The sequence below is a fragment of the Rhinopithecus roxellana genome, chromosome 9, assembly GCF_007565055.1.
Source record: "Rhinopithecus roxellana isolate Shanxi Qingling chromosome 9, ASM756505v1, whole genome shotgun sequence".
In the NCBI taxonomy this organism is placed as follows: domain Eukaryota; kingdom Metazoa; phylum Chordata; class Mammalia; order Primates; family Cercopithecidae; genus Rhinopithecus; species Rhinopithecus roxellana.
This window is the reverse complement of record NC_044557.1, coordinates 50918083-50944330: the sequence shown is the minus strand read 5'-3', so window position 1 is coordinate 50944330 and position 26248 is coordinate 50918083. Positions and strand designations below refer to the sequence as shown.

Here is a 26248-nt window from a genome sequence, read left to right as displayed (position 1 = left end):
TATTCCTAGGATCAATGTCCGGATCAAAGATTGTCATGCTAAGTTATCTACATGTATTTTAAATGTGTTATTTTGTCAATTATTCACTGAATGTAATAATTTTATGTTGTTGTAGTTACTACTAAAGGGTTTAAATGAATTTTAAAACTAATATACATAACCAAATTTTACTAATGCATGATTATCTTAAAAGTTTTGGCCAATTTAAATTAGTGAAATGTTAAAGATGTAGATGAAAAGACTAATAATAATAATTAAATTAGTTAACAATAATGTTAAAAACCTCATATTACATAATATCACTTCAGAATAAAACTGTGTTTAATATGAAAAGCATAAATATTCAAATGTCTCACATGAATCTCTTTTGTAGTTTCTTCATCATAATTCAGATTATTTATTTCATCATCCAACACATTTCTCTGAAACCATTATCTTTACTCCAGTTGGTTTGGGATACAGTATATTTGCATTTCAATGTAAAGAAGTCCCTGAAATTGTATTGCAAGCTACAAGTACTGTAATGATTTGCACAACAAGTACATACATAACTGTTTTTAGCTAAATTGATTTTTTAATTTTGTAAAATGCTGAATTTATTGCTAAAAATGCTTTTACAAAATTAAACTTACTGAAAAGGCACAATAAAAAATAAGAATCACCCATACTTATACAAATCAGAATTTTTGAATAAGTGCATTTATTTGGAAACAGAAGAGGGAGACTGCAATAACCAAAAGTTTAAAAACTGAAAGAATCAGATATTGGCATGGATGTGAGACATCTAGAATTCTCACACATTGGTGGGAGTATAAATTATACAATTACTCTGCAAAAATATCTGGCAGTTTTTTTTTTTTTTTTTTAAATGAAACATACTTCTAAACTATGTCCCAGTAATTCAGCTCTTAGGTATTTGCTCAGGGGGAATAAAAGTAGATATCCAAAAAGGACTTGTACAAGGATGTCACTAGCAGCTTTATCATAATAGTTGAATGCTATAAAAAGCTCAGCTGTCCATCTGGAAGAAAATATGTAAAGAAGCTCTGGTATGTCCCTGCAATGGAATACCATTCAGCCATGAAAAGGAATGAACTATTGATTCATACAACATTGATAAATCTCAGAAGCATTATGTTAATTGGAATAAAGTTTTCACAAAACGGTACATGCTGTCTGATTTCATTATAAAGTTTTAAATTATTCATGTGAATCTAAGTCATAGTGAGAGTTTAAAAAAAAAAAAAAAAAAAAACAAGAGAGAGCCATTGCCCCTATGGGATAGACAAGAGACAAGAGACTGACTGGGAAGAAGTATAAACAAAACTTTTGGGGTGATGGTAAAGTTCTATAGCTTGCTATGGATCTGGGATACAGTATTTGTCTAAACTCATCAAGTGATACATTTAAGGTATATATATATATATATATATATATATATATGTGCACATCACTGTATATAAATTTTGCCTTAAAAAATTAAGTATCAGAAACAAATATTAAATCCTAGATACACTCTGAAGTGTTTAGGGGTTAAATGTCCTGATGCTATGATATATCAATTAAATGGAAGCTTATGCAAATATAATGGAGAAAAAAACTAGAGAAAAAAAATTAGTGTTCACAAGAGGAGAGCAAATATTGTTTGACTCTTTCTTGGTTTTGAACATTTTATTATATGCCAGACACTATACTAAACATATTATAACCCTATGAATCAGGCACTATAATTGCTTCAACTTTACAACTGCGGAAACTGAAAGCAGTGAAAAATTAAACATCCTTCCCAGGCTTGATGAGCCGGTAGTGGTTAAGCCAGTATTTGAAGACAGCCAATGGCAGTTCCACATGATGATACTAGTCTTTGTAATTTGACATAGAATTCTCTCTCTCTTTCCCTCCCCTCCCCTCTCTGTCTCATTCTTGAAATATATTGCTTAGGGATATTGTTTCAATTATGATAAAATAAGACTACAATGTGTTATTTAGCATGTGTCATTTTCAGTTAAAAAATATATTATAAAGTAATATATGTTCATTTAAAAAGTTTAAAATAAAAGTAAATATATGTCTGCTTATGAATGCATGTTTAAGATATAAACATTATAATGCAAAAACAAGTCTAGAAAGAGATTTGGTAGTATTAGTTACTTGTTCCTAAGAGAATGACTTATGTGGCACCCTCCCATACTCTCTCTTCCTTCAGCTCTCAACCATATGAAGTACTGGCTCCCATTTTGCCTTCTGCCATGATTGTAAGTTTCCTGAGATGTTAAAAATAAGTCTCTTTTAAAATAGACTTGTAAAAAAGACATTCTTAATTATCAAGCAAAATAACAGTGCTTGCTTAGAACTGTAAGTATACCTTTCACTAGATGTTCTCCACAAAATAGAGGTTAATGTTTTCAGATCTTAATGACAAATGGGTTGATGGGCTATTCCTAAATAAATGACTCATTAAGAAGCAACGTTTTAATCTAGATTTCTTAAATCTAGAAACAGCTATTCCTGTTATTCATATGTACCAAACACGCCATGAAGAGTAAATATCACATACCAAGCATTAAACGTTTGTCATGCACTGTGCTACATGTTCTAACACTAATTCTTCCACTAACCCAGAAAATCATACATTGTTAGTGCATATTACAGATGAAGAAACCAAGGCTCAGAATGATAAAGTAACTTATCAAAAGTTACAAAGTACGTTAATTTCTGGAAGTTTTCAAATGTATTCTAACATCTGAAGGATACACACATACATACAAACATACACACATAGGAGTGCTCTGTGCTTGTAATTTGCGTGTGCATATTTATGTAGTTAAGTGTATATATAAAACGTATATATAAATATATATGTACAAATGTATGTTAGTTTGTAAATCTTATAAACAACCTCAATCAGAATTAAAAGAATTCTTACCATTCAATATGGTTTGGATCTGTGTCCCTGCCCAAATCTCGTGTTGAATTGTAATCCCCGATGTTGGAGATGGGGCCTTGGTGGAAAGTGACTGGATCATGGGGGTGAATCGTTCATGAATGGTTTAGCACTATCCTCTCGATGCGGTTCTAGTGATAGAGTTCTCATGAAATCCCGTTGTTTAAAACTCTGTGGCATCTCCCTCCCCTCTCTGTTCCTCCTGCTCTCAGCTATATGAAGTGCTGGCTCCCATTTCACCTTCTGCCATGATTGTTAGTTTCCTGAGGCCTCCCCGGAAGTTGAGCAGATGCCAGCATCATGGCTCCTATACAGACTGTGGTACCATGAGCCAATTAAACCTCTTTTCTTTATAAATAATTACCTAGTCTCAGGTATTCCTTTATAGCAGTGTGAAAATGGAGTAATACATTATTTGTAACAGAGTTCAGAAATTGACCCTCAATTATTTCCTTAAATTAACATAGTTGGTGTATTCATAAATCTATCAAAATTATTTTAGAAGAAATTTGAAAATAAACTTTTTTTTTTTTAATTTCAGACATATATGCAGAGTGAGATGAAATTTTGGGTGACTTCTGTATAGATGTACTAGAGCAGAATAAAAAAGGTAAAGGATCCTTATTCAAACAAAATTTTAACAATATAAATGGAGTTAAAATGAAGAGTTCAGAGAAAAGTATAAAATTTAGCAGAAACTGAATTTACAAGTTTCTCAAAATAAAATTCAAAGAATATTTGACATAAATCCAAAAATTTATAGACAAATTATTTAAATACTATAAAAACTGTCTAAAAAAGATTACTATCTAGTTAAGCTCTCAAAGAACAATTAAAATATTACTAACAGAGCACAAAGTGGTGTTAAATGTAGGAACTGTGAGAAAAAAGACATTTGTTAATAATGCAAGATAAATATAAGCATTCGAAATTTTTAACCAGTGAGAAGAAACAAAGCATGGATTCCTTATTCAAATATTCAAAATACATAAAATGATATCATGTATTTTTTAAGAAAAATACAAGCATTTAAGAAAAATCAGACAATAAGGAAATAATACTGATTTCCAGCCCATTAAATAATGATTCCCAGACTCTGCAAAAGTAAAGGAATTTATCAAAATCAAGTTGGTTAGGAATAAGTTTCAGGAAAGTATTTATATACCTAGCTTCTATTACATGAAAAGTCAAAGAACTGTTCTCATAAGGACTTGAGAAATCTCCTAGTGCAGGACCCCATATTTGAAAATAGCTCTTAAGTATACTTTTATTAATGAACAAAAGGCATTACAAAAGAATTAAAAATACTAGGGAAAGTTTAATCATTTTGATGATGACTTTTTGAAAAGTTAAAGGTCAATTACAAAGTTTGATTAAAGCAAGCATGATTGTGAATCTTGCTAAAGATTCCCCACTCTCTGGTACAAAGACTTTCAGCTAAAATCAGCCGTTCTAGAAGGACTTAAAAGTTTCAAGGAGCTCTAATTGGATGAATAAGGTCATATTGTCAGCGGCAAATCCCTCCTTGCCCTATAAAATTGAGTTTAAGTGTTATCTATCTACCAGGGAAGACTTTTCTGACCTCAGCCCTGCCCTCATCCAACCTAATTAACAGGCCTCCTCTGCTATCTTTCTTCACAGAATTTTTGCCATGGCACTCTTTGTTTTTAGTCTTTGTCAATAGACTGTAACCTCTTGAGAGAAGAAACTCTGACTGCTCTCTGTATCTCCAGCTCATATCACACAGCCTGGATAATTTTAGACATTTAGCAAAAACACTCGTCGAATAAATGAAAGCTTAATTAATGATCCCCTATAGTATTTCTCTCCAAAGAATTTTATAAAATATTTGAAGATCAACTCTTTTTTTTTTTTTTTCTTAGAATTCTGTCTATTGAGGAATAAGATAAAACTCTTTGATGGTCAATGTTCTTCTCAGGCCCTTATACGGAAGCCTAGGAAAAATATAGGAAAGTTATATAAATTTTAAGCCAGATGGATTAATTTATGGAATCTCTTTATAAGATCTAAATGGTTGCAGAGATAAGATAACAAAGAAATAAATGGCCTCTTCATAGCTTTTATTATATTAAAGAACCTCTGGAAATGGGATTATTTCACATAGGTCTAATTTTTCCTCTTCTAAGGTACCAGGAGTAGTTATTTGAAGACACAAGTCTAATAAACTTGCTTAGAATAATGCAATAACTTGTAGAAGACAATATGCAAATAAAAGTGAATATTTATTTTGAGAATAAGAAAGCAAATATGTAAATACTATACAGCTAACTGGAAGGGATGTAAAGAAATTTATTTCATTCTATTTTGAGCTCAGAGCTTCTATTGAAACTGCCTTCAAATATTGATACTCTTTGTTCCAAAATAAAAACAAATACTCCTCTGGTACTGTGGAAATTACAAAGTATATAATTATAAGAAGCATCCCAAGGCAAACATCCCTAAATGAGTACCTAAAATGATATGAAGGTCTGAAGAAGAAATAAATTGTGCCTGATGGGAAAGATATGGAATGACTTCATGAAAAAGAAGCATTTATGATGGATCCTGAAATGTAGATACAATTTTGATTGACAGATAATGGAAGGAAAAATATTTGTATAATAGGAAATCAAATGAACAAGACACAGAAGCAGGTAACATGGAGTACTGCATGGTCTTCAGTCAAGCTGGGAAGGTTGATAAAGAACAGTGAATTACGCAGTTTGTCAGAAGCAGAGTACAGGAAAAAGTATTTTAAAGAATTCACTTGAAAGCAGGCTAGGACATACTTAGAAGAGCACTTAAAATTGGAATTATCTTTTAAATAACCAATTACAGAGTGTTCGATTAGAATAAAAGGAATACTAATTTTTAAAATGAGGTATGACTGCTTCAAAATGACTGACTAGAGGCATCTCATAGACACCTTATCCACTTATAAGAAGAAAAATAATGTATGAGAAAATCATACCTCAAATACATTACCCAAGAGAGAACACTGGAGTTCAACAGAAAAGTGGCAGGAAACACCAAAAATAAGGACAGAGAAAGAAAAGGGGCAGCCTGCTTGGCAGGGACAGTCAGAGCCAGCAGTGACTCTCAAATATGGGGAGAGGGTGATTTTCAACATTTGAATTACCAAAGCCTTAAACTTTATAATGCAGCAATAATGGCATTCTCATGCAACAGTGGGATGATACATTTCCTATCATTCGTAGACAAGTATCAAGAGATATTAAAATATTCCCACATTTTTATTCATTACTTTTAACTTTAGAAATCTGTCACAAATAAATAATCCAAAATACAAGTAAAAGTTACTGTAAATATATATTCAGGACCACAGTATTCATGATAGGAAAATATGTACTACCTTTTTAAAAAGATTGATCAAGTATAACATATCTATATGACCAAAAAAAAAGTGGTGTTTACAGAAATATTAGCAGTTCAATTAGGTGAATGTTGAGCTTAACTTCAAAAGTTTATTCCCAAAGTTTATAGGAATTTATGATAATTAAACCTTTTTATTGCCTGTTGTTTTTTAGGACAATAATATGAATTTTTTAGACTTGTAAAATATATGACCTAGTGAATGGACATCTATTAAGACACTAGTTAGTCAAAATATTAAAGAAGTATGTGAAGGTACCTAAAATATAGTTAACTCTTGTTATTCCTGTAAGTAATTGTATAAGCATGTGACTATTTTAACATTGTTTGGTTCAAAACTAATGTAGTTATGCCTGATTCCAAACAGTAAGCATGAATAATAAATATTGGACAGTTTAGAAACTGTGTTTCTTATTTAATGTAATTATGAATTTCAGTTGTTCATGACTTGTCCATCCAACTGTTTGGCTAAGCTCCAAGTCAGTATTTAGTATTGTATCACTTGCTGACCATCACTGTGTACTTAAGAGTTACTATAGGAGTATTCTGGCTATATATATGCATATATATTCTGGCTATATATACATATACATGGTCTTTAGACATCCTATCATAGGATATATTCATTGACTTGTGGTTAAGTTGAAGGTATAATTTGTCTTGAAGGGTATTTAAGTATTTCAAGACCATACTGATATCACTAAGACTTTACACATCTCTGTGCAATCACATGCACATGCAGAGGACCTATGTGCTGATAACAGTCTGTTTTCATTTATGTCCCACAGTTTCTTCAAGTTCAGTCACATTCATCCTCACTTTTTACAATACTTATTGTAGTTTTCAAGTTATTCTTCCAAGATTTGAAGTACTTACTGAATTTGTGCTTTTATAGTTGAAGTAATAATGAAAATGCTTTTTGATTTATATTTACTTAAGACAGTTATCAAATGACACATGTATGTCTAAGCCTCGTGTATCATTTTGAAGTCAGATTCAAAAATATATACAGATTAATTTATTTTTTATAATTTCTTCAAATATTTTACATTTACATTAAAAATTTCCAGAGAAGGAAAACAGTTTCTTATTATGCATAATAATACATATTAAAATCAAAGCCTTTGAATTTTTTCAGTAAAGGATTTCATTTGTTATCTAAAAGGATTTATTTTGTGAGCATACAAAAATACAGACAATATTGTTTAAAAAGTTAATGAAATATAATGAAGATAAATATTATAGGAAAAACTGATGAAGACAAAAATAACATTAAATTACAAAATATATTGTGTGAAATTCTATATATTTGCAAGGAGGTAATACTGGATACGGGGACAATTTCAGCTCCATTTTCCTTACTTTTAAAACATTTCAATGTTTTAAAATTTATATCAAAACAATGTCATATATATTTTAAATCAAATAGTTTTTAAAGGGAGGAAATATGATCAGTCACAGGATTTAGTAACTACAAAAAGGCTCAATAACATTGAATATATTTCTCCCAAAAGTCTACAATTTAATATAAAAATAACTAAGATTTTCACAAAACTAATTAATAGAATACACTTTACCAAGCATAATAGACTATTTCTAAGAATTTAAAAATCACTTTTACATGGGAAGATCAAAAGAATGGCACCTTGATATGTGGCCTTAGAATTCAGCATTATAATTGAATGATAATCATTAGTTTATCTGGAAGAATGCATGAACTACATCTATTTCAGATTATCAACTAGCAATAGATATATTGTTCCTGAATGAACTTTAGATCAGTACTGTGTATTAAAGGTTACATTGTTGGAAATTACTTCCAATACTAGTTAATGCATAGATTCACGTATCAACTATTTTTTGAGTAACTATTATGTCTGACCACTGCAGATTAAGTTATGTTTCAGATCAAGAGCATGTTTGTGTTAGCGTTAGCCCTGCTAGGAGCGGGGAGGAACAAATAGCTTTGGGATGTTGAAGAGGTCCCCATATGCCTAAAAAAGTATTATGGTTCTTACAGCCATAGGTATTCAGGTGGAAGAGCTAAGAATTTTTTACCTCTGAAAATAAATTGAAGCACCTACAACACCACAAGAAGGTGTTTTTTTCTGACTCCAAGTTGTATACCATTAAGCTTTTAAAATTTGCTATGAAAAGCCCTTCTACTAAAACAAACAAAAATCTCAGAGAGGTCTTTTAATTTTTTTTTTTTTTAAATATCAATTCTTAAGACATATAAAGTCCAGGTGGTTTCTCCACATTTTACTGATTTTAAAATACATACCTGGATAACCAGATGAATTGGCTTTTCAAGATTTCTAGTATAAGCCAGTTAATCTTGATACTAATCTACATAAACAATAATATGAGGCTTCAAATTGTTGGTTTCTTCAGTCATTCTTTCTGATAATAAATGTGAATTGTTGACTATTAAAGTCAAACCTTTGGTTCTCTCCAGTGAAAAGGTTATTTATTTATTTATTTATTTTTTTGAGACGGAGTCTCGCTCTGTCGCCCAAGCTGGAGTGCAGTGGCCGGATCTCAGCTCACTGCAAGCTCCGCCTCCCGGGTTTAGGCCATTCTCCTGCCTCAGCCTCCCGAGTAGCTGGGAATACAGGCGCCCGCCACCTCGCCCGGCTAGTTTTTTGTATTTTTTAGTAGAGACGGGGTTTCACCGTGTTAGCCAGGATGGTCTCGATCTCCTGACCTCGTAATCCGCCCGCCTCGGCCTCCCAAAGTGCTGGGATTACAGGCTTGAGCCACCGCGCCCGGCCGAAAAGGTTATTTTAACTTACTTCAGACACTAACATTTAACGGTCCCTGTGGCTACTTAAAAAAAAAAACTTGTTAAAAAATACCTACCTTAAAATACACCAACAAATTTTATGCAATCTTATTTCTTCCATGTTTGTTGTCTAGCTTAGATTTTGATTGAAGTACATAATAACTCAAAATATTTTTCTGAAATCTTCGCTGTGATTCTAATATTAAGTCATATCACATTTTAATCCTAAATGTATCAATTTTACTAAATCTCCAATTTCATGGGGATAAAACTGTATCACCTTATGGGTACAAAACTGAGTGACAATTTGATTCATTTTCCCATAAAATACAAGATTTTTAGCCAATACATCTTATTAGAAGTTTATTTTACATCTTCTTTTGACTTTTGGTCTATTTATAATGTGCCATATAATCACATTTTTCAATGCTCTATTTTAAGTTTTAAAATAAACACATATTATTTTCCTTTGTCATTAAAAAATCATCTTAACTCTCTTATTGTGCCACTTTTATAAAAAGAGTCTATTTTGCAGATATTTAAAAGATTAAAATTTACATTGAACATTAAATTCAGGCCAGTGCCATAAAAAGGACATATTACATCAAGAGCCATTCTACTGATAACAGATAACAGGGAGAGAATTAGCATCACCATGCAAGACTGTTCTCACAGTAGAAAAGATCATAAAAGCAATAGCCATAAGCCAGCATTTCAGCAAAGATATTTTAGATTACCCATCAAAACCTGTATCAATTAACGTCACATATTATTCTAGTGAAGGCTGTTTGATGATGCATGTTAATAGACGTGGTTCCTTGACATTGTAGTTTAATTTTATTCATTGAAAAATGTAATTCATGGAAAAGGGTAAAATAAAGCTAAAGGTTGGCTTCAGAAGACCCAGACTCAAAAGGCTTGGTTCTACCCTTCACTAGTGTACAGCTAGTAAGATTTTGAAACTCAGAGACCTCAAACATAAGAAGGGACAGTGAGCTCTGTCCTGCACAGCTGAGAGGACTGTCTATCAAAGGATTAATGGTAGTAAAAGAAATGTACACATCATAAAATACTGTTACTCTAATATAAGAGATTATAGAAAATCTATAAGAAATAAATTTCTTTCTCATATGACAGAATTCCACACAGTATATTATGCAAAGCTGCTTTCTGAAGGGAGTGGGAAAACACAGGTAAATCTTATTTCTGAAGTTGTTTAGTGTACATGCATGATATATTCAACGGTGGCATACTGATGTCTCTGATATGCTAATTTTTCATTTTATTTAACTTTGTTTAAATCATTTCATGAAAAGGTTTGTCTCAGCTAACCCATTGCTAGTGGATTTTTAAAATATCTTTTGTATTTCTCTTTTCATACTAAATAAATGTATTAAAAGAAATTGACTTCAGTCAGAGAGATCTCTAGGAGCTGGCTTGCATTGGTGGTGTCCATTGGTCTCCAATTGAGTTTTTGAAAGCATTTTTAAAAATAGCTTACATAAGAGAATATTTTCAGCTATTGCAGGAACAATTAACAGCTCATGAGGTACAATGAAGTACATAATGCAATGCAGATAAACCATGAAAACACTGTGTTAAGTGAAAGAACTCAACACAAAAGGTCACATATGGTATGATTCCATTCATACAAAATGTTCAGAATAAATAAAACCATAGAAACAAAGAACAGGCTAGTGGCTACCAGGGTCTAGGGGAATGGTGAGTGATTGCTTAATGGGCAATGGGTTCCGTTTTGGGATGGTAGAAATTTGGGGGAACTGGATGCTGTGATGGTTCCAAAATACTTTGAATGCGTTAAATGTCAATGAATTGTACACTCTAAAAGATTAACATTATATGAATTTTACCTCAATTATTAAAAAGGCTTATTAAGATGCAATTCAATGAAATTCACCCTTTTAAAATGCACAATTCTGTTGATTTTTAGCATATGTAAAGATATGTTGAATCTCATCACAATCTATTGTTAGAATATTTTTATCATTCCCAAAAGAAACTCTTATGCATCAGCAATAATGTCCCTTACCCCATGTCCCAAAGGTGGCAACCATTATGTTACTTGATGTCCAGATGAATTGGCCTATTCTGAAGATTTCATATAAAAGCAATCATAAACATGTGGCCTTTTGTGACTGGCTTCTTTTATTTATCATAATGGCTTCAAGGTTTACACAAATTGTTGCATATATCAGTACTTCATCACTTTTTCACCAAAAATTTTCTATTATAATGATATGTACATACTTTTTAAAAGTTCCTTCACTCATTGATGGAAATTTGGTCTTTTTCCACATTATGGCAACTGTGAATAATACTGCTATAAACATTTGTATATAAGTTTTGCATTAATGTATATTTTCATTTCTTAGGTGTGTATTTAGGAGTGGAATTCTGGGGTAATATGGTTTCACTGTGTCATCACCCAAATCTCATCTTAAATTGTAGCTCCCATAATTCCCACATGTTGTGGGAGGGACCTGGTGGGAGATAACTGAATCATGGGGGCAGTTTCCCCCATACTGTTCTTGGGGTAGTAAGTCTCTCAAGAGCTGATGGTTTTAGAAGGGGTTTCCACTTTCTCTTGGCTCTCATTCTCTCTTGCCCGCTGCCATGTATGATGTGTCTTGCTTCCCCTTTGCCCTCTGCCATGATTGTGAGGCCTCCCTAGTCACATGGAACTGTAAGTTTATTAAATCTCTTTCTTTTATAAATTACAGAGTCTCAGTCATGTCTTTATTAGCAGCTTGAAAACAGACTAATAAGGTAAATCGATACCGGTAGAGTGAGGTGCTGCTGTAAAGATACCCAAAAATATGCAAACTATTTTGAAACTGGGTAACAGGCAGAGGTTGGAACAGTTTGGAGGGCTCAGAAGAAGATAGGAAAATGTGGAAGAGTTTGGAACTTCCTAGAGACTAGTTGAATGGCTTTGACCAAAATGCTGAGAGTGATATGGACAGTAAAATCCAGGCTAAGGTGGTCTCAGATGGAGATAAAGAACTTGTTGGGAACTGGAGAAAAGGTGACTGTTGCTATATTTTAGCAAAGAGACTGGTAGCATTTTGCCCCTGCCCTAGAGGACTGTGGAACTTTGAACTTGAGGAAGATGATTTAGGGTATCAGCAAGGCATTCAAGAGGTGACTTGGGTACTGTTAAAAGCATTCAGTTTTAAAAGGAAAACAGCATAACAATTCAAAAAATTTGCAGCCTGATGATGTGATGGAAAAGAACAACTGCAGACACTCAGCACTAGCCCATGAAGTAGCTGGGAGTGAGGCTGTATCCTGCAAAGCCACAGGGGTGGAGCCACCCAAGACATGGGAACCTACCTCTGGTATCAGTGTGACCTGGATGTGAGACGTGGAGTTAAAGGAGATCATTTTGAAGCTTTAAGATTTGACTGCCCAGCTGCATTTTGGACTTGCATGGGGCTTTAGCCCCTTGGTTTTGGCCAATTTCTCCCACTTGGAACAGCTGTATTTACCCAATGCCTGTATCCTAATTGTATCTAGTAAGTAAGGAATTTGCTTTTGATTTTACATGCTCACAGGTGGATGGGACTTGCCTTGTCTCAGATTAGACTTTGGACTGTGGACTTTTGAGTTAATGCTAAAATGAATTAAGACTTTGGGAGATAGTTGAGAAGACATAGTTGGTTTTGAAAAATGAGGACATGAGATTTGGGAGGGGCCAGAAGTGAAATGGTTTGGCTGAGTCCCCACCTAAATCACATCTTGAATTGTAGCTCCCATAATTTCCACGTGTTGTAGGAGGGACTCAGTGTGAGATAATTGAATCATGGGGCAGTTTCCTCCATACTGTTGTCATGATAGTGAATAAGTCTCATGAGATCTGATGGTTTCATAAGGGGTTTCCCCTTTCACTTGGCTCTCATTCTCTCTTGTCTGCCACCATGTAAGACGTGTCTTGCTTCCCCTTCACCCGCCGCCATGATTTTGAGGCTTCCCTGACCATGTGGAACTGTGAGTCCATTGAACTTCTTTCTTTTATAAATTATCCAGTCTCAGGTATGTCCTTATTAGCAATGTGAGAACAAACTAATACACTGGGCAAATGTAACATTATGGTTAATATTTGAGGAACTGCCAAACTGTTTTACAAAGTGGCTTCATCTTACAATCCCAAGAGAAATGTATGAGTTCCAACTTCTCTACATCCATATCAACACCTAATACTTTCTTTTATATTTTAATCATGATAGTGGGGATGGAGTAGTATGCCATTGTGGTTTTTATTTGGAATTGCTTAATGACAATAACATTGGACATTTTCATGTGCTTATTGGCTATATCTTCTCTGAAAATGTATCTATTCAGCTAATATACTCATTTTTAAATTCGGTTAATTGTCTTCTTGTTATTGAGGTTTACAAGTTCTTCACATTCTGGACATGAGATTCTTACTAGATATATGATTTGCAAGTACTGTGTTCCATTTCAAGGGCTGCATTTTTACCTTATTGATTCTATTCTTTGAAGTTCAAAATATTTTAATTTTTATAAGGTCCAAGTTATTCAATTTTTTCTTTGTGTCTTGTACTGTCAGTGTTATGTGTAAAAATGCATGGCTTAACCTGTGATTATGAAGATTCTTAAGTTTTCTTCTAAAAGTTTTATAGTTTTAATTATTACATTTATATCCTCAATTCACATTTGGTAAATATTTGTGTATGGTGTAAATAAATAAGTGTGTATGGTCTACCTTCATTATCTAGCATCTTAGTTCTCCAAGCATAATTTGTTGAAAAGAGTTTTCCTTCCACCACTGAATTGTCTTGGCAACTTTGTCTAAAACCAATAGACTATCACGTTAAAACATTATTTCTGGACTCAGTCTGTTCCATTGATCTATCTCTCTATATATATATCTATGCCAATATCACACTGTTATGTTACTATAGGTTTGTAGTAGTTTTGAAATAGAGAAGTGTGAGACCTTCAACTTTATCATTTGTTTTCAAAAAAGTTTTGACTGTTTTGCATCCCCTAAATTTCTATATGAATTTTAAGATCAGTTTATTAATTTCTGCAAATAGAGGCAATTGGTATTTTGTTAGGGATTGTGTTGAATCTATAGATCAATATAAATAGTATTGTTATCTTATCAATATTAATTATGTAGATCTATGAACATTGAATTACTTTCTATTTATTTACTAATTTATTTCAACAATGTTTTATAGTTTCCAATGTACAAGTCTTGCACTTCATTTGTAAAATTTATTCCTAAGCAAGTTATATTTTTGATGTTATTGGCAAATTGAATTGAATTTCTTAATTTCATTTTTATAAATTAACTTTTATTCTTAACTGTTCAATACTTGTGCTATAAATTCTCCTTTAAATACTTGACAGACTTCATTATGAATCCATGTGGGTCAGGGATTTTCTTTGTGAGAATATTTTAAATTACCAATTTAATACATTATTTTAGTTATCCTTCAAGTTATCCTTCTTTTGAGTCAACTATGATAGTTTGTATCTGAACTTGTTCATTATATCTAAGTTATGAGTTTCTATAATACAGCATGTGTTAGGTCATTTACGCATTGCTATAAAGAAACACATGATACTGGGTCATTTGTAAAGAAAAGATGTTTAATTGGCCATGACTCTGCAGGCTGTATGAGCATGGTGGGTGCTGGCATCTTCTCAGCTTCAGGGGAAGCCTCAAGGAGCTTTTACTCATAGTAGAAAGTAAAATGGAGGCAGACGCATCACATGGAGAGAGAAGGAGCAGGAGAGAGAATAAGGGAGGGTGTCATACACATTTAAACAACCAGTTCTTGTGAGAATTCACTCACTATCATGAGGACAGTACCAAGTTACAAGGGATCCACCCCCAAGAAACAGAAACCTTGCACCAGGCCACATCTCCAACACTAGGAATTATATCTCAACATGAGATTTGGAGGGGATGTCCAAATTATATCATTCTGCCCCTGGCCCCCAAATCTCACACTCCAAAATACAATTATCCCATCTCAATAATTCCCAAAAGTATTAACTTGCTCCAGCATTAACTCAAAAGTCCCAAGTCCAAGGTCTTATCTGAGTTTGAATCCATATTCCTCCCACCTATGAGCCTATAAAATCAAAACATACTATTTACTTCCAAGATACAATGGGGGAAAAGGCATGGGAAAAACGCATTGGAAAAACATTCCCATTCCAAAAGGGAGAAATTGACCAAAAGAAAGGGGCTACAGGCCTCAAGCAAATCTGAAGTCTAGCAAGGTTGTTAGAAATAGCCAGGCCATATCTTGATCACTTTGTTGCTTAGAAATTTCTTCTACAGATACTGTAAGTCATCACTTATAAATTCAAACACCATTTATCTCCAACACCATTTATTAAAGAGACTGTCCTTTCTCCACTGAGTGTTTTTAGCACCTTTGTCAAAAATCAAGCAAAGTGGGAACAGCGCCTTATAAAACCATCAGATCCTATGAGAACTCACTCAGTATCATGAGAACTGCATGGGGGTGACTACCTTCATGATTCAGCTACCTCCACCTGGTTTCTCCCTGAGCATGTGGGTTTGGGGGGATTATGGGCAATACAATTCAAGATAAGATTTGGATGGGGATACAAAAAGCCTTACCATATCAACATATTTGTTTTTATGCCATTGCCTTGTGTTTTTATTATAATCACTTTTCAATGTATTTTGAAATCAGAGAGTGTGATGCCTCTAGCTTTGTTCTTTTTGCTCAAAATTGCTTTGGCCATTTGGGTTCTTTTGTGGTTCCATATGAATTTAAGAATTGTTTTTCTATTTCTGTGAAAAATGTCATGGAATTTTGATAGGGAATGCATTGAATCTATAGATCGCTTTGACTAGTATGAGCATTTTAATAATATTAATTTTTTCAACCCATGAGCATAGAAAGCACAGCTTTCTATTTATTACTATTTTTCTCAGTTTCTTTTATCAATATTTTCTACTTTACAGTTTGCAGGTCTTTCACTTCCTTGGTTAGATTTTTTGTTGTTATTGGTAAATGGAATTGTTTGCTTATTTTCCTCTTTGAATATTTTATTAGTAGAGAAACACTACTTATTTTTGTATGTTGGTTTTGTATCCTGCAATTTTACTGAATTCATTTATCTTGTCTGCCTTTAGTGTCAGGGTAATGCTGGCCTCATAAAATTAGTCTGGGAGTATACCCTCCTATTCAATTTTTGGAAGAATGTAAGAATAATTGATTGTAAAATGTAAAAGAATGTAAAAATAATTCTTTTTAAAATGTTTGGTAAAATTCAGCAGTGAAGCCTTCCTTTCCTGGGTTTCTCTTGGATCTCCTTTTCCTCTTGATCAGTCTACATAAAGACTAGATTTATACTAAATCTCAGCTAAAGATTTTATTTCTTTTATTATAAGAATAAATTATTTGAATTATGGTTAATTTATGTCTAGAAAAGACGCCCACTACATATTTCATGAGATTTAGCTACCATATTTTTAGTTGTTAAATAAAATATAAACCACAACAGAAAACAAAACATATGCAGGTTAAAGAAATGTTAGAAGTTTAGTAACATAAAAATATTTTCAGCATTAAAAATAAATATAAAATTTAATGAAAATGAGGACTTATGGAGTTTTTGAGATACAACCTCACAAAAGTGGGTTCAGAATGAAATAAAATGAAAGAAATAGAAGAGAAATAATACTGTAAGACAAAGGACTACACAAAGAAAACAGTAAAGGTGACATAGATATAAAAGAGAAAAACATATTTTACAGAAATGGGTTTTAATATTAACATAAAGCTAGATAATAAAAATTTGATCTGGGATATTGTTACAGGTTGTAACTAAACAGGCAGTTCTTTTAGTTTTCATGAGCTTTAGGTTATTAATCATAAAAATGTCCCTAGTTCAGGCCATAAAAATGTAATCTAATGAAAAATTCTTCCATTTGACTTCAGTAAACTATATCTACCTACACATGTATATGAAGAGATGACTAAATGTAAAATATATTACATACAGTAATTTTAATATATGTACTCATATATAGTAATATTAATATAGTCAGTAAATAATAATATAGTAATCATATTTTTGTAGCATTTTAACTTAGAGACACATAAGGTGTTTTATTCACTACTTAGAAGTATAATATTATTTTCCTGTTACTGTTTGATTGTTTATAAAAACTGAATGAGCAAGAGGTTTAGTGAATAATGGTAAGTTTAGGAAGCTTTCTTAATGAGGCTTTAAGAACTAGTGGCCAGAAAAGAGACCAGAAGGTACAAACAGCTGTGTGGAATTGCACCAGAGAAATGGAAGCCCCAGTAGCAGATTGAAAGTCAGCAGCCTGGTGATGAGGGGCTACTAGAGGGAATAGTTTAAATAACAGCAGAGGGAGGGAAACGCATACATGAATAAAGAAAAAGGAGAGAGACAGACACCTAGTTGGGCCTTTTTATTAAATTGGATGAACAAAGAAATCTACAAAGGTCAGATATTTAATGAGTTGACTTCTTTGGTAGTGAAACAGATCTGAGCTGTCGGAACTAAATGCTTTAAAAACTTGAGAGGGATTTTGACACAGGTAGGTGTAAACACAGAGACTCCTAATTTTTAAGTGTTGAAAGTACACCCTATTGAAATGCAAGTTGGAATGCCTGACACTTGTGAAAGATTGAAAATTCATATTTTAATCATCAATCACCTGAGTTAAGGTGCCATCAGAATTAAATGTTTGTTTCTAATTTTAATTTTTGAAAATGTTTGAAAAAAAAGTATAATTACAAATATTAACAAATGAACATTTACTGTGAGAGAATAAAACGAACTCAAATATATGTAGGATAAAGTTAATTTTAGCCCTTTATCACCCCTCAGTTTCACTCCCCTCTACTAAGGCAACAATTTTTAAAAATATGTATTTTTGGAATGTCCTTCTGGACCCACTTGTATAGTTTAAAAAGATACATGTATGTATGTGTGTGTGTGTGTGTGTGTGTGTGTATAAATTTAGACTTTTTCATAAATGTGTTATTAATATAATTTGCAATTGCTCTATTTACTGTCTTTAATGTTTCTATAACAATACATATAAATCTAGCTCATTCTTTTAAATCACTGTTTAGAATTCTATAGAATAGATATATCAAAATATGTGTAGCCAATCTTCTATTCAAGGACATTTAGGTTGTTCCCATATTTTTTACCATTATAAATATGTTTTCAGCGATTTATAAAACAAATTAATTTTTTTTTTTTTTTTTTGAGACGGAGTCTCGCTCTGTCGCCCGGGCTGGAGTGCAGTGGCCGGTTCTCAGCTCACTGCAAGCTCCGCCTCCCGGGTTTATGCCATTCTCCTGCCTCAGCCTCCGAGTAGCTGGGACTACAGGCGCCCGCCACCTCACCCGGCTAGTTTTTTGTATTTTTTAGTAGAGACGGGGTTTCACCGTGTTAGCCAGGATGGTCTCGATCTCCTGACCTCGTGATCTGCCCGTCTCGGCCTTCCAAAATGCTGGGATTACAGGCTTGAGCCACCATGCCCGGCCTAATTTTTAATTACTATCCTCAATCTAATGGCAAAGTGATGTTGAATGTTTGTCCTTTATTCCCTTTCAAAATTATTTTATCCCCTTTAAAATTCCTTTGATTTATTTTTCAATGCTTGATCACAGATTAAATAGAACTAATTATGAGAGAAGATCATTGAGGGAAAATGCTGGAAATATGTAAATTATTTCAATAGACATATATTCTTTAAAATTCCAGTTAGGTTTTAAATGTCATGATCTTGATAAACCAGTTTGTACTAACAGTGACATAATACACAGAGAACAAGTTTAGAATTGGTTGAAGTGTGTTGAAACTCGATTCTAAGCAAGAATATTCTGTGTGATATTTGTGTTGTGCCTCAGGGGTCCTCATCTGTGGAGAATAATAATAGCAATATCTTCCTTCATTTGTTTTTCTGAGTAACAAAAAGGGATGCTTCTGACACAAAGAATGTATCAAATTATATGCCTACCCCCATAATGAAAATATAACAAGTCTATTAATATATCCACTAAGTCCTTTGTGAAGGGACCAAAAACTAAAATTGGGAAATGAAAATCTATCCAGAGAGGCTTTTTTCCCTATATCTGGATTAGTACCTGACTCAGTCAAATAATCATGTTGACCATCTGCTGTCTCACCTATGAAAATCAACACTATATTGTTACTAAATGTGTATCTCAGATATTGGTTCCAAAAGTGTGGTCCCTGCACTGGTGGCATTACCTGAGGTATTATAAATGAAATTGAGGCCTCATCCTATACCTACTGAACCAGAAATTCTGATGTTTAAACCTAACAATATGGGTCTCAATGTGATCACTGAGTAATTCTGAGTCATGCTCCAGGCAGAGAAACACTAGTGTATATCTTAAACTCTAAGTACTAAAATGTGAGATGTTATTCATTTCACTACTTATAAACTTACAAATGAAATACATCCAAATAGTATATTTTTACCACATCAACTGAAATTGTCAAGTGAAATTTTAAGCATAATAATGATAAAGAACTCAAACTAGTGGCCTGCATTTTAGCTCGCCAAATTTTTCCCACATTAGTCTATTACCTGTGCTGCCTTTCAACCAGGTTTCAGAAAAGACGGTCTTACTAAGTGTTTTCAGATGCTTATCATTTAGTTGAGAGGTTAAATTTGGAATTCTTTTTAGGAACTTCCACACAGTTTTATGTTCATATGGCGTCCTGTGAATGGGCCTCAAAAAAAAAAAAAAAAAAATTGTAAATTCAGAGAGTATGGCATAAATGCAAAGAAACAAACAGATCCTTAATTTTTAAGTTTCCAAATTTGTATTTTCTTTGTAGTTAGGGTTTTTTTTAAAAAGAACTGTGATGCTATTATATTTTGTTTTACTAATCAACTTTAGGATTTGTTACCCTTCCAACATTAAGATGCACTTTCACAATACTTTAAACTTTAGGAAATTACACAATGCCTTTATCATTTTTAAAAAGAAAACTCAGTACTCTGATTGTAAAGTTGCATCTCTTATCAGTAGTTATTATAATAATAATAAAGACCTCTTTCAGATATTAAAAAGATTAATGTTGTTTCCACTGTTTATTGTTAATTCCATTTGATTTGTTATAGATCAAATGGAAATATACTTTAACACTACAGGGGATAAATTGTAAGTGAAAAGATACATATGTACTTTTAAATGAAATATGATTATCATATAATACATGGTATTTATTATATATTTTTAATCATTAAAACTCTTTAATAAATGTAACACTAACTCAGGATATAAAATTCCTATCAATCTAATGTCTCAAAGGACTAACCCAGCTGTCATAAATACCATTTCAAAATACTCAGCAGTTAGTTGGGCGCAGTGGCTCACGCCTGTAATCCCAGCACTTTGGGAGGCCAAGGCAGGTGGATCAAGAGGTCAGGAGATCAAGACCATCCTGGCCAACATGGTGAAGCCCTGTCTCTAATAAAAATACCAAAATACAAAATACTCAGCAGTTTTCAAGCAAATTTTTAAAAATTCATGTGAAAAATCAATTTAACATCATAAAGGGAATTTCAGATACCCATACCACACATATGGGTTTGACAGTGATAGTCCCAGTTTAGATATGACATAGTGTTGGCCCATCTGGTATCCATGTGTATGCATACAGGTTTATATCTGTGTCTGTTTATTGAATGATATAAATTGTGTTTTTTGTTTTGGGTTGTAGCAAACAAAGTTTAAAGATACTAGCTTAGTATACAGTCTTGAGAAATAGTTTTGAGAAAACTGGCTCCCTACATAACGTCATTTACAAATTTGTTCTTCAGATGCAATAACAAATAATTCATATTAGAAATGGCATGATATCATAACCAAAACCTAAAATATGTGCCATTGACTTAGCAGCCAAACAGGAGGTGGCAAGGAAATACTATCACAGGCTGTAAAGATAGAAGGTTTTCTTTTTTTGTTTATTTTAGTGGTAATACATTTATCAGTTGCCTACAATAATTTATAAAGCAGATCAAGTGCCTAGAAAACTTGCTACTTCATAGAAAGTAGCTGGAAAGAGCCAGAACGTTATTGTGTTTTGTTTGCTTAGTGCTGCTTGTTTGTAGCAATATATTATTAACTGATTCAAGTTGATAAGTTTTCAAGTATAAAAGAAAGGGAATAGAGAGGCTCTAGAAAAGTGGGACATGGTTATAAAAAGCCCAGTACTTCCTCATCCCATGTAGCAAGAAAGGACTTGAAAGTCTTCTCAGTAAATAAAGGCGCTTAACCCTATGGCAAAGGTCTGATGAAAAGTTTGGCCTCCCCATCCAAGCCTACTTTCTTAGAAGGCCTTAAAGTAGCCTCCATTAAGAGAGAGATGGGCACAAGGAATAAGCACAGAAATAATAAACGACTTAAAAACAGTGTCTACAACAAAACCTTAGCTTTGGTTGCTGCCTCATTGAAGATACTGAAAACAAATAGATAAAAATTCTATTACGTTTTTGAAGCATCTATACCACTGAAATACCTAATATTATGCTCTAAAAACAGTTTTGGCTTATTGAACTCTCAAGCCACAAGAAATTGTGCCACACTCCTCACCCTTCAAAGGGAACATAATCTCCAGTGTTGTTATATTTGTCCACCAGCTCAAAAGATAAGAGAAAACCTCCCAGATAGTGGAGCCAGGTGTTCCTCCCAAAAAGCAGATCTAAGATCTAATTTTTAAAACTTCCAGTACTGCTAGGGTGGAGGTTTTTATAATACTAGCCCAGCAAAACAGCAATGTTGCTCTGAATCAATGGCTATAATGTTTCCATTTCTTCCTTTTTTCTTAGTGTGAGTTTTCATTGTAATAGCCTATTCCTGGCTCTGCTATTGTGTATCGTGTAAGAGGATAGCAACAAATAACCATATTTCTGGTGTTTATGTTAGCAGACCAGAAATATACATACTCATTCTTGATGGGGAGGAGGGTATGTGCTCTAAAATTCTGGACTTTGAAATGCGTAACTAGTGAAACTTTCTATTTTTTCTGTTGGTGAAAGAGTTAATATATGTGTTGAAAAAGGGTATGCATAGTAGTTGGTAACTAGAAAGAGGCAGACTACAGAAGAGATGCTAGCTGTTCAAAAATGGGTTCCTTCTATCTCCAGTTACACAGCAAGAATGCACTTCAAAATCATTCTGTTGTCACCATGTGACTGAATTCTAGCCAATGGGAAGTGAACTGACACAGAGATGAAGTGCAGCGTATCAAATGGCCAAATTTTGTAAATATTTCATTTAAATCTGAAAGAATGTGTATGTGCATTTGTTGGGTACAGAAATCATTTGTTTAAGAGTGTATATATATAAACACATATACAATAAAAATGTATAATAGTATATATGTACATCAGATATATTCATAATATATATATGCATGGATACATGTGTATTTGTGCCTATGTATACATCTAAACAAGTGCTAACAAATGTATAACACTATGTGTCTGATATTCTTTCTGTAGATAAAATATATTATATCAGTATACTTCCTTTACCAAGCATATTCCCATTCAACAAATAGAAAAACTCATGCATAGAATTGTTAAATAACTTGCTCAAGATCTCATATCTAGTCAGTGACAAAACTAAGTAGCAGGGTTCAGTTTGGCCTTGAATTGTATGTTCGAGAGTTTCAGCCCATGGTCAAAAATTTTTTGTGATTTTTCAGGTACAACCACAAGCCATTATAAAGACTTTAGCTGGCAGGCCTCCTGAGGGAAAGCTGCCCTCCCCACACCAGACTGGCTACAGGGCCAGTGCACTGCAATCTCTGAAGGGAGTTGCATTCAAGAACTCGGCTCCCTGGCCAGCCATGCTCTCATGCTCATCTGCATTCCTAGTCCAGGCCCTCCATTTGGAATTCTCCTTGTTGGAGGATCTTGAAGACACTTTTCTGCATTCGGACTCATTCAGCACTCAGGCATTTTCCACTTCTAACCTTTCCCCAGACCTCACCCCAACCCCCAGGTCTATAAAACTGCAAAAGTCTTTGCTCAGAGCTCCCTCAACAGTGAGATAGTCATTATGTTAGTAATAATCTACCTGACCCGTAATTGGTGCATACGCTCACAGGGCACAGTGGATTTAACATGAGGTCAGTGCTACCTCCAGTTTGAGATTCTTGCTTATTCCTTCACAGTTAGTGATTAAACACTTGACTATTACTTGCATTTGGGCTTGTTGTTTTATCAGCTATTCTGATACTTGCTGTTCCACATTCTCTCTCTCCAGCTCTTCTGAGTTCCTGAAAATGTTTTTAACCACGATCTACGTTATAACTTATTACTGGTTATTATTCTAATTTTCTGTATCTTTCCTTGTATTGTATGTTTTCTACCAATTTGGTCTATATATTTCTGAGGTATTTGGGTCAATACTGCAATTATGGATTTATCTGTTGCTCCCCAGAATTCAGTCACTGTGTTAACATATTTTAAATTGATGTTATTTGATGAAAACAATCATTGCTTTTACCAGTACATAAAGTCTGTCTTTATTCCTTTTGAAATTTTTCCATCAATTTTATCTTGTCAGCTACTGGGTTTGCATATTCCAGCTTCTCTTGGCCTATACATTTGCCTACATATATTTGTTATTTCATTTTCAAGATGATGTATATTTTGTATTTTAAACGCTGAACTTCTATCAAACAAACTATGTTGGATATCTGTTACCAATATTAAGTTTTTTCCCCTGCTTTATTAAAAATACAAAAACTAGCTAGGTGTGGTGGCAGGCTCCTGTAAACCCAGCTACTTAGGAGGCTGAGGCAGGAGAATGGCTTGAATCCCGGAGACAGAAGTTGCTTTGAGTCGAGATTGCGTCACTGCACTCCAGCCTGGGCGACAGAATGAGACTCCATCTCAAAAAATAAATAAATAATTTTTTTTTAAATTAAGTTTTTCAATCTCTGAACATATCTTTTCATTTACTTAGACCATCTTTACCTTCAACAATGTTTTATTAGTGTACAAGTCTTGCATGTTCTTTCTTAAATTCGTTTCTAAGTATTTTGGGTCTTTGAGGGTATTCTAAATGGTTTTGTTTTCTACATTTCACTTTTGGATTTTTCATTGATGGTGTGTAGATTTGGTGTTTGTATATTGATCTTGTATCCTGAAACATTGCTGAATGTGTTTATTATTTAAATTGAGTCCACTAGATTCCTTTGGATTTTCTATATGCAAGATCATATCATTTGCAAACAGAGATAGTTTTAGTTTTCTTTTCCAATCTGATGACTTTTCTTTCTTTCTCATGAATGACTATCTTAACTAGAATGTTCACTATAATGTTATATAAAAGTGGCCAGAGTAGATATATTTGTCTTTTCCTGATATTCGAGAGAAATCATTCAGTCTTTCTTCAGGTTGGCTTTGAGTTTTCCACTGATGCTGTTTATTAGATTAAGGAAGTTCTCTTCTGTTCTTATTATGTTGAGTACTTTTTTCATCATGAATGGGTGTTGGCTTTTGTCAATTTTTTCATGTTAATAAAGAAAATCATGTTTTTTTTTAATTCTAATAATATGGTATATTACATTTATTGATTATTAGATGTTAGAGTGACCTTGCATTACTGGAATAAATGCAATTTGGTCCTGATGGAATGTTTTTTATATGTTGCTGGATTTAGTTTGCTACTCTTTTGTTGAGAATATTTGCATCAACATTTATAAGGGACATTGGTTTGTAGTTTTGTTTTCTTGTGATTCCTTTATTTGGTTTTGGTATCAGGCTAGCTTCACAGAACAAGTTGGGATGTGTTTCTCCCTTTTCTATTTTTTGAAAGATTTTATGAAGAACTGTTTTTAGTTCCTTAAGAGTTTGGCAGAAATTACCAGTGAAACCATCTAGGACTGGCATTTGCTTTGTGAGAAGTGTTCTTTACTTAGCAATTTAGTCTTTGTTATAGGTGACTTTGGAGTTCATTTTTATTCTTGAATCAATTTTGGCGATTTGTTTATTTCTGGAAATGTTTCCTTTAATTCTAAGTTACATCATTGTTAGCATACAGTTTATTACAGGATTCCTGTATCATCTTTTTTATTTCTGCAGTATCAGTAGAGATGTCTTCTCTTTCATTAGTAATTTTAGTCATTTGAGTCTTCTGTTTTTTTCTTAGTTAGCCTAGGTAAAATTTTCTATTTTGTTGATCTTTCTAAAGAACTAATTGTTTTTTCGTATTCATTTTTTATTCTCTATTTCATTTATTTATTTTAGCACTTCAAATACGTTATGAAAATTCATTCCATTTTTGTGAGCATTCATTTCACAGCGTAAGTTATTTTCTCTCACTGCTTTCAGTATTCTGTTTCTTCTCATTTGAACACTGACTGTGATGTTTTTAGGTGTGGAGCTTTTTGTGTTTCTCCTACTCAGAGTTCATTGACTTCTTCTGTGAGTAGATTAACATTTTCCCTCAGGTTGGGAGGTTTTGAGCCGTTCTTTCTTTAAATATTCTCTGCTCTTTTTCTCTCCTATTCTTCTGGGATTCCCATTATCTTTGTGCTGGTACAGTGGATGGTAGCCCACAGGTCTCTGAGGCTGTATTCACATTTTGTATTATTTTTCTTTCTATTCCTCTGACTAGATAATCAGTGAAGATGTATCTTCGAGCTTACTGAACCTTCCTTTTGGCAGCTCAAATCTGTTGTTGAACTCCACTAGTAGATTTTTATTTGTTTGTTTAAGTTTTAGTTACTTACTTTTCAATTCCAGAATCTCTGTTTGTCGCTTTTTAATTTTGTGGCACTTTCTCTCATTCTGTATGTGTTGAGACTCCATTGCCATTGATGTAGTTTGGATATTTGTCCCTGCCCCAATCTCATGTTGAAATGACATCCCCATGAGGTGTTTGGATCCTGGGAGTGGATTCCTCACAAATGGCTTGGGCCATGCTCTCAGTGATAAGTGAGCTTTCCTTCTGAGTTCACATGAGATCTGGTCATTTAAGAGTGTGTGGCACCTCCCCCTACTACATTTTCATTTGCTCCTGCTTTCACCCTGTGACATGCCTATT

The 26248-nt window shown here is 33.4% G+C and overlaps 1 protein-coding gene across 2 annotated transcripts in view; it reads right to left on the bottom strand.

Annotated features, from left to right (window-relative positions):
* Positions 1-26248, bottom strand: part of CNBD1 (cyclic nucleotide binding domain containing 1) — a 581166-nt gene that overhangs the window by 221108 nt on the left and 333810 nt on the right. For both annotated transcript variants that reach the window (XM_030937987.1, XM_030937986.1), the window contains exon 5: positions 19765-19910. In XM_030937987.1, coding sequence (XP_030793847.1) covers positions 19765-19910 — 146 coding nt within the window. The remainder of the gene's footprint in view (positions 1-19764; positions 19911-26248) is intronic.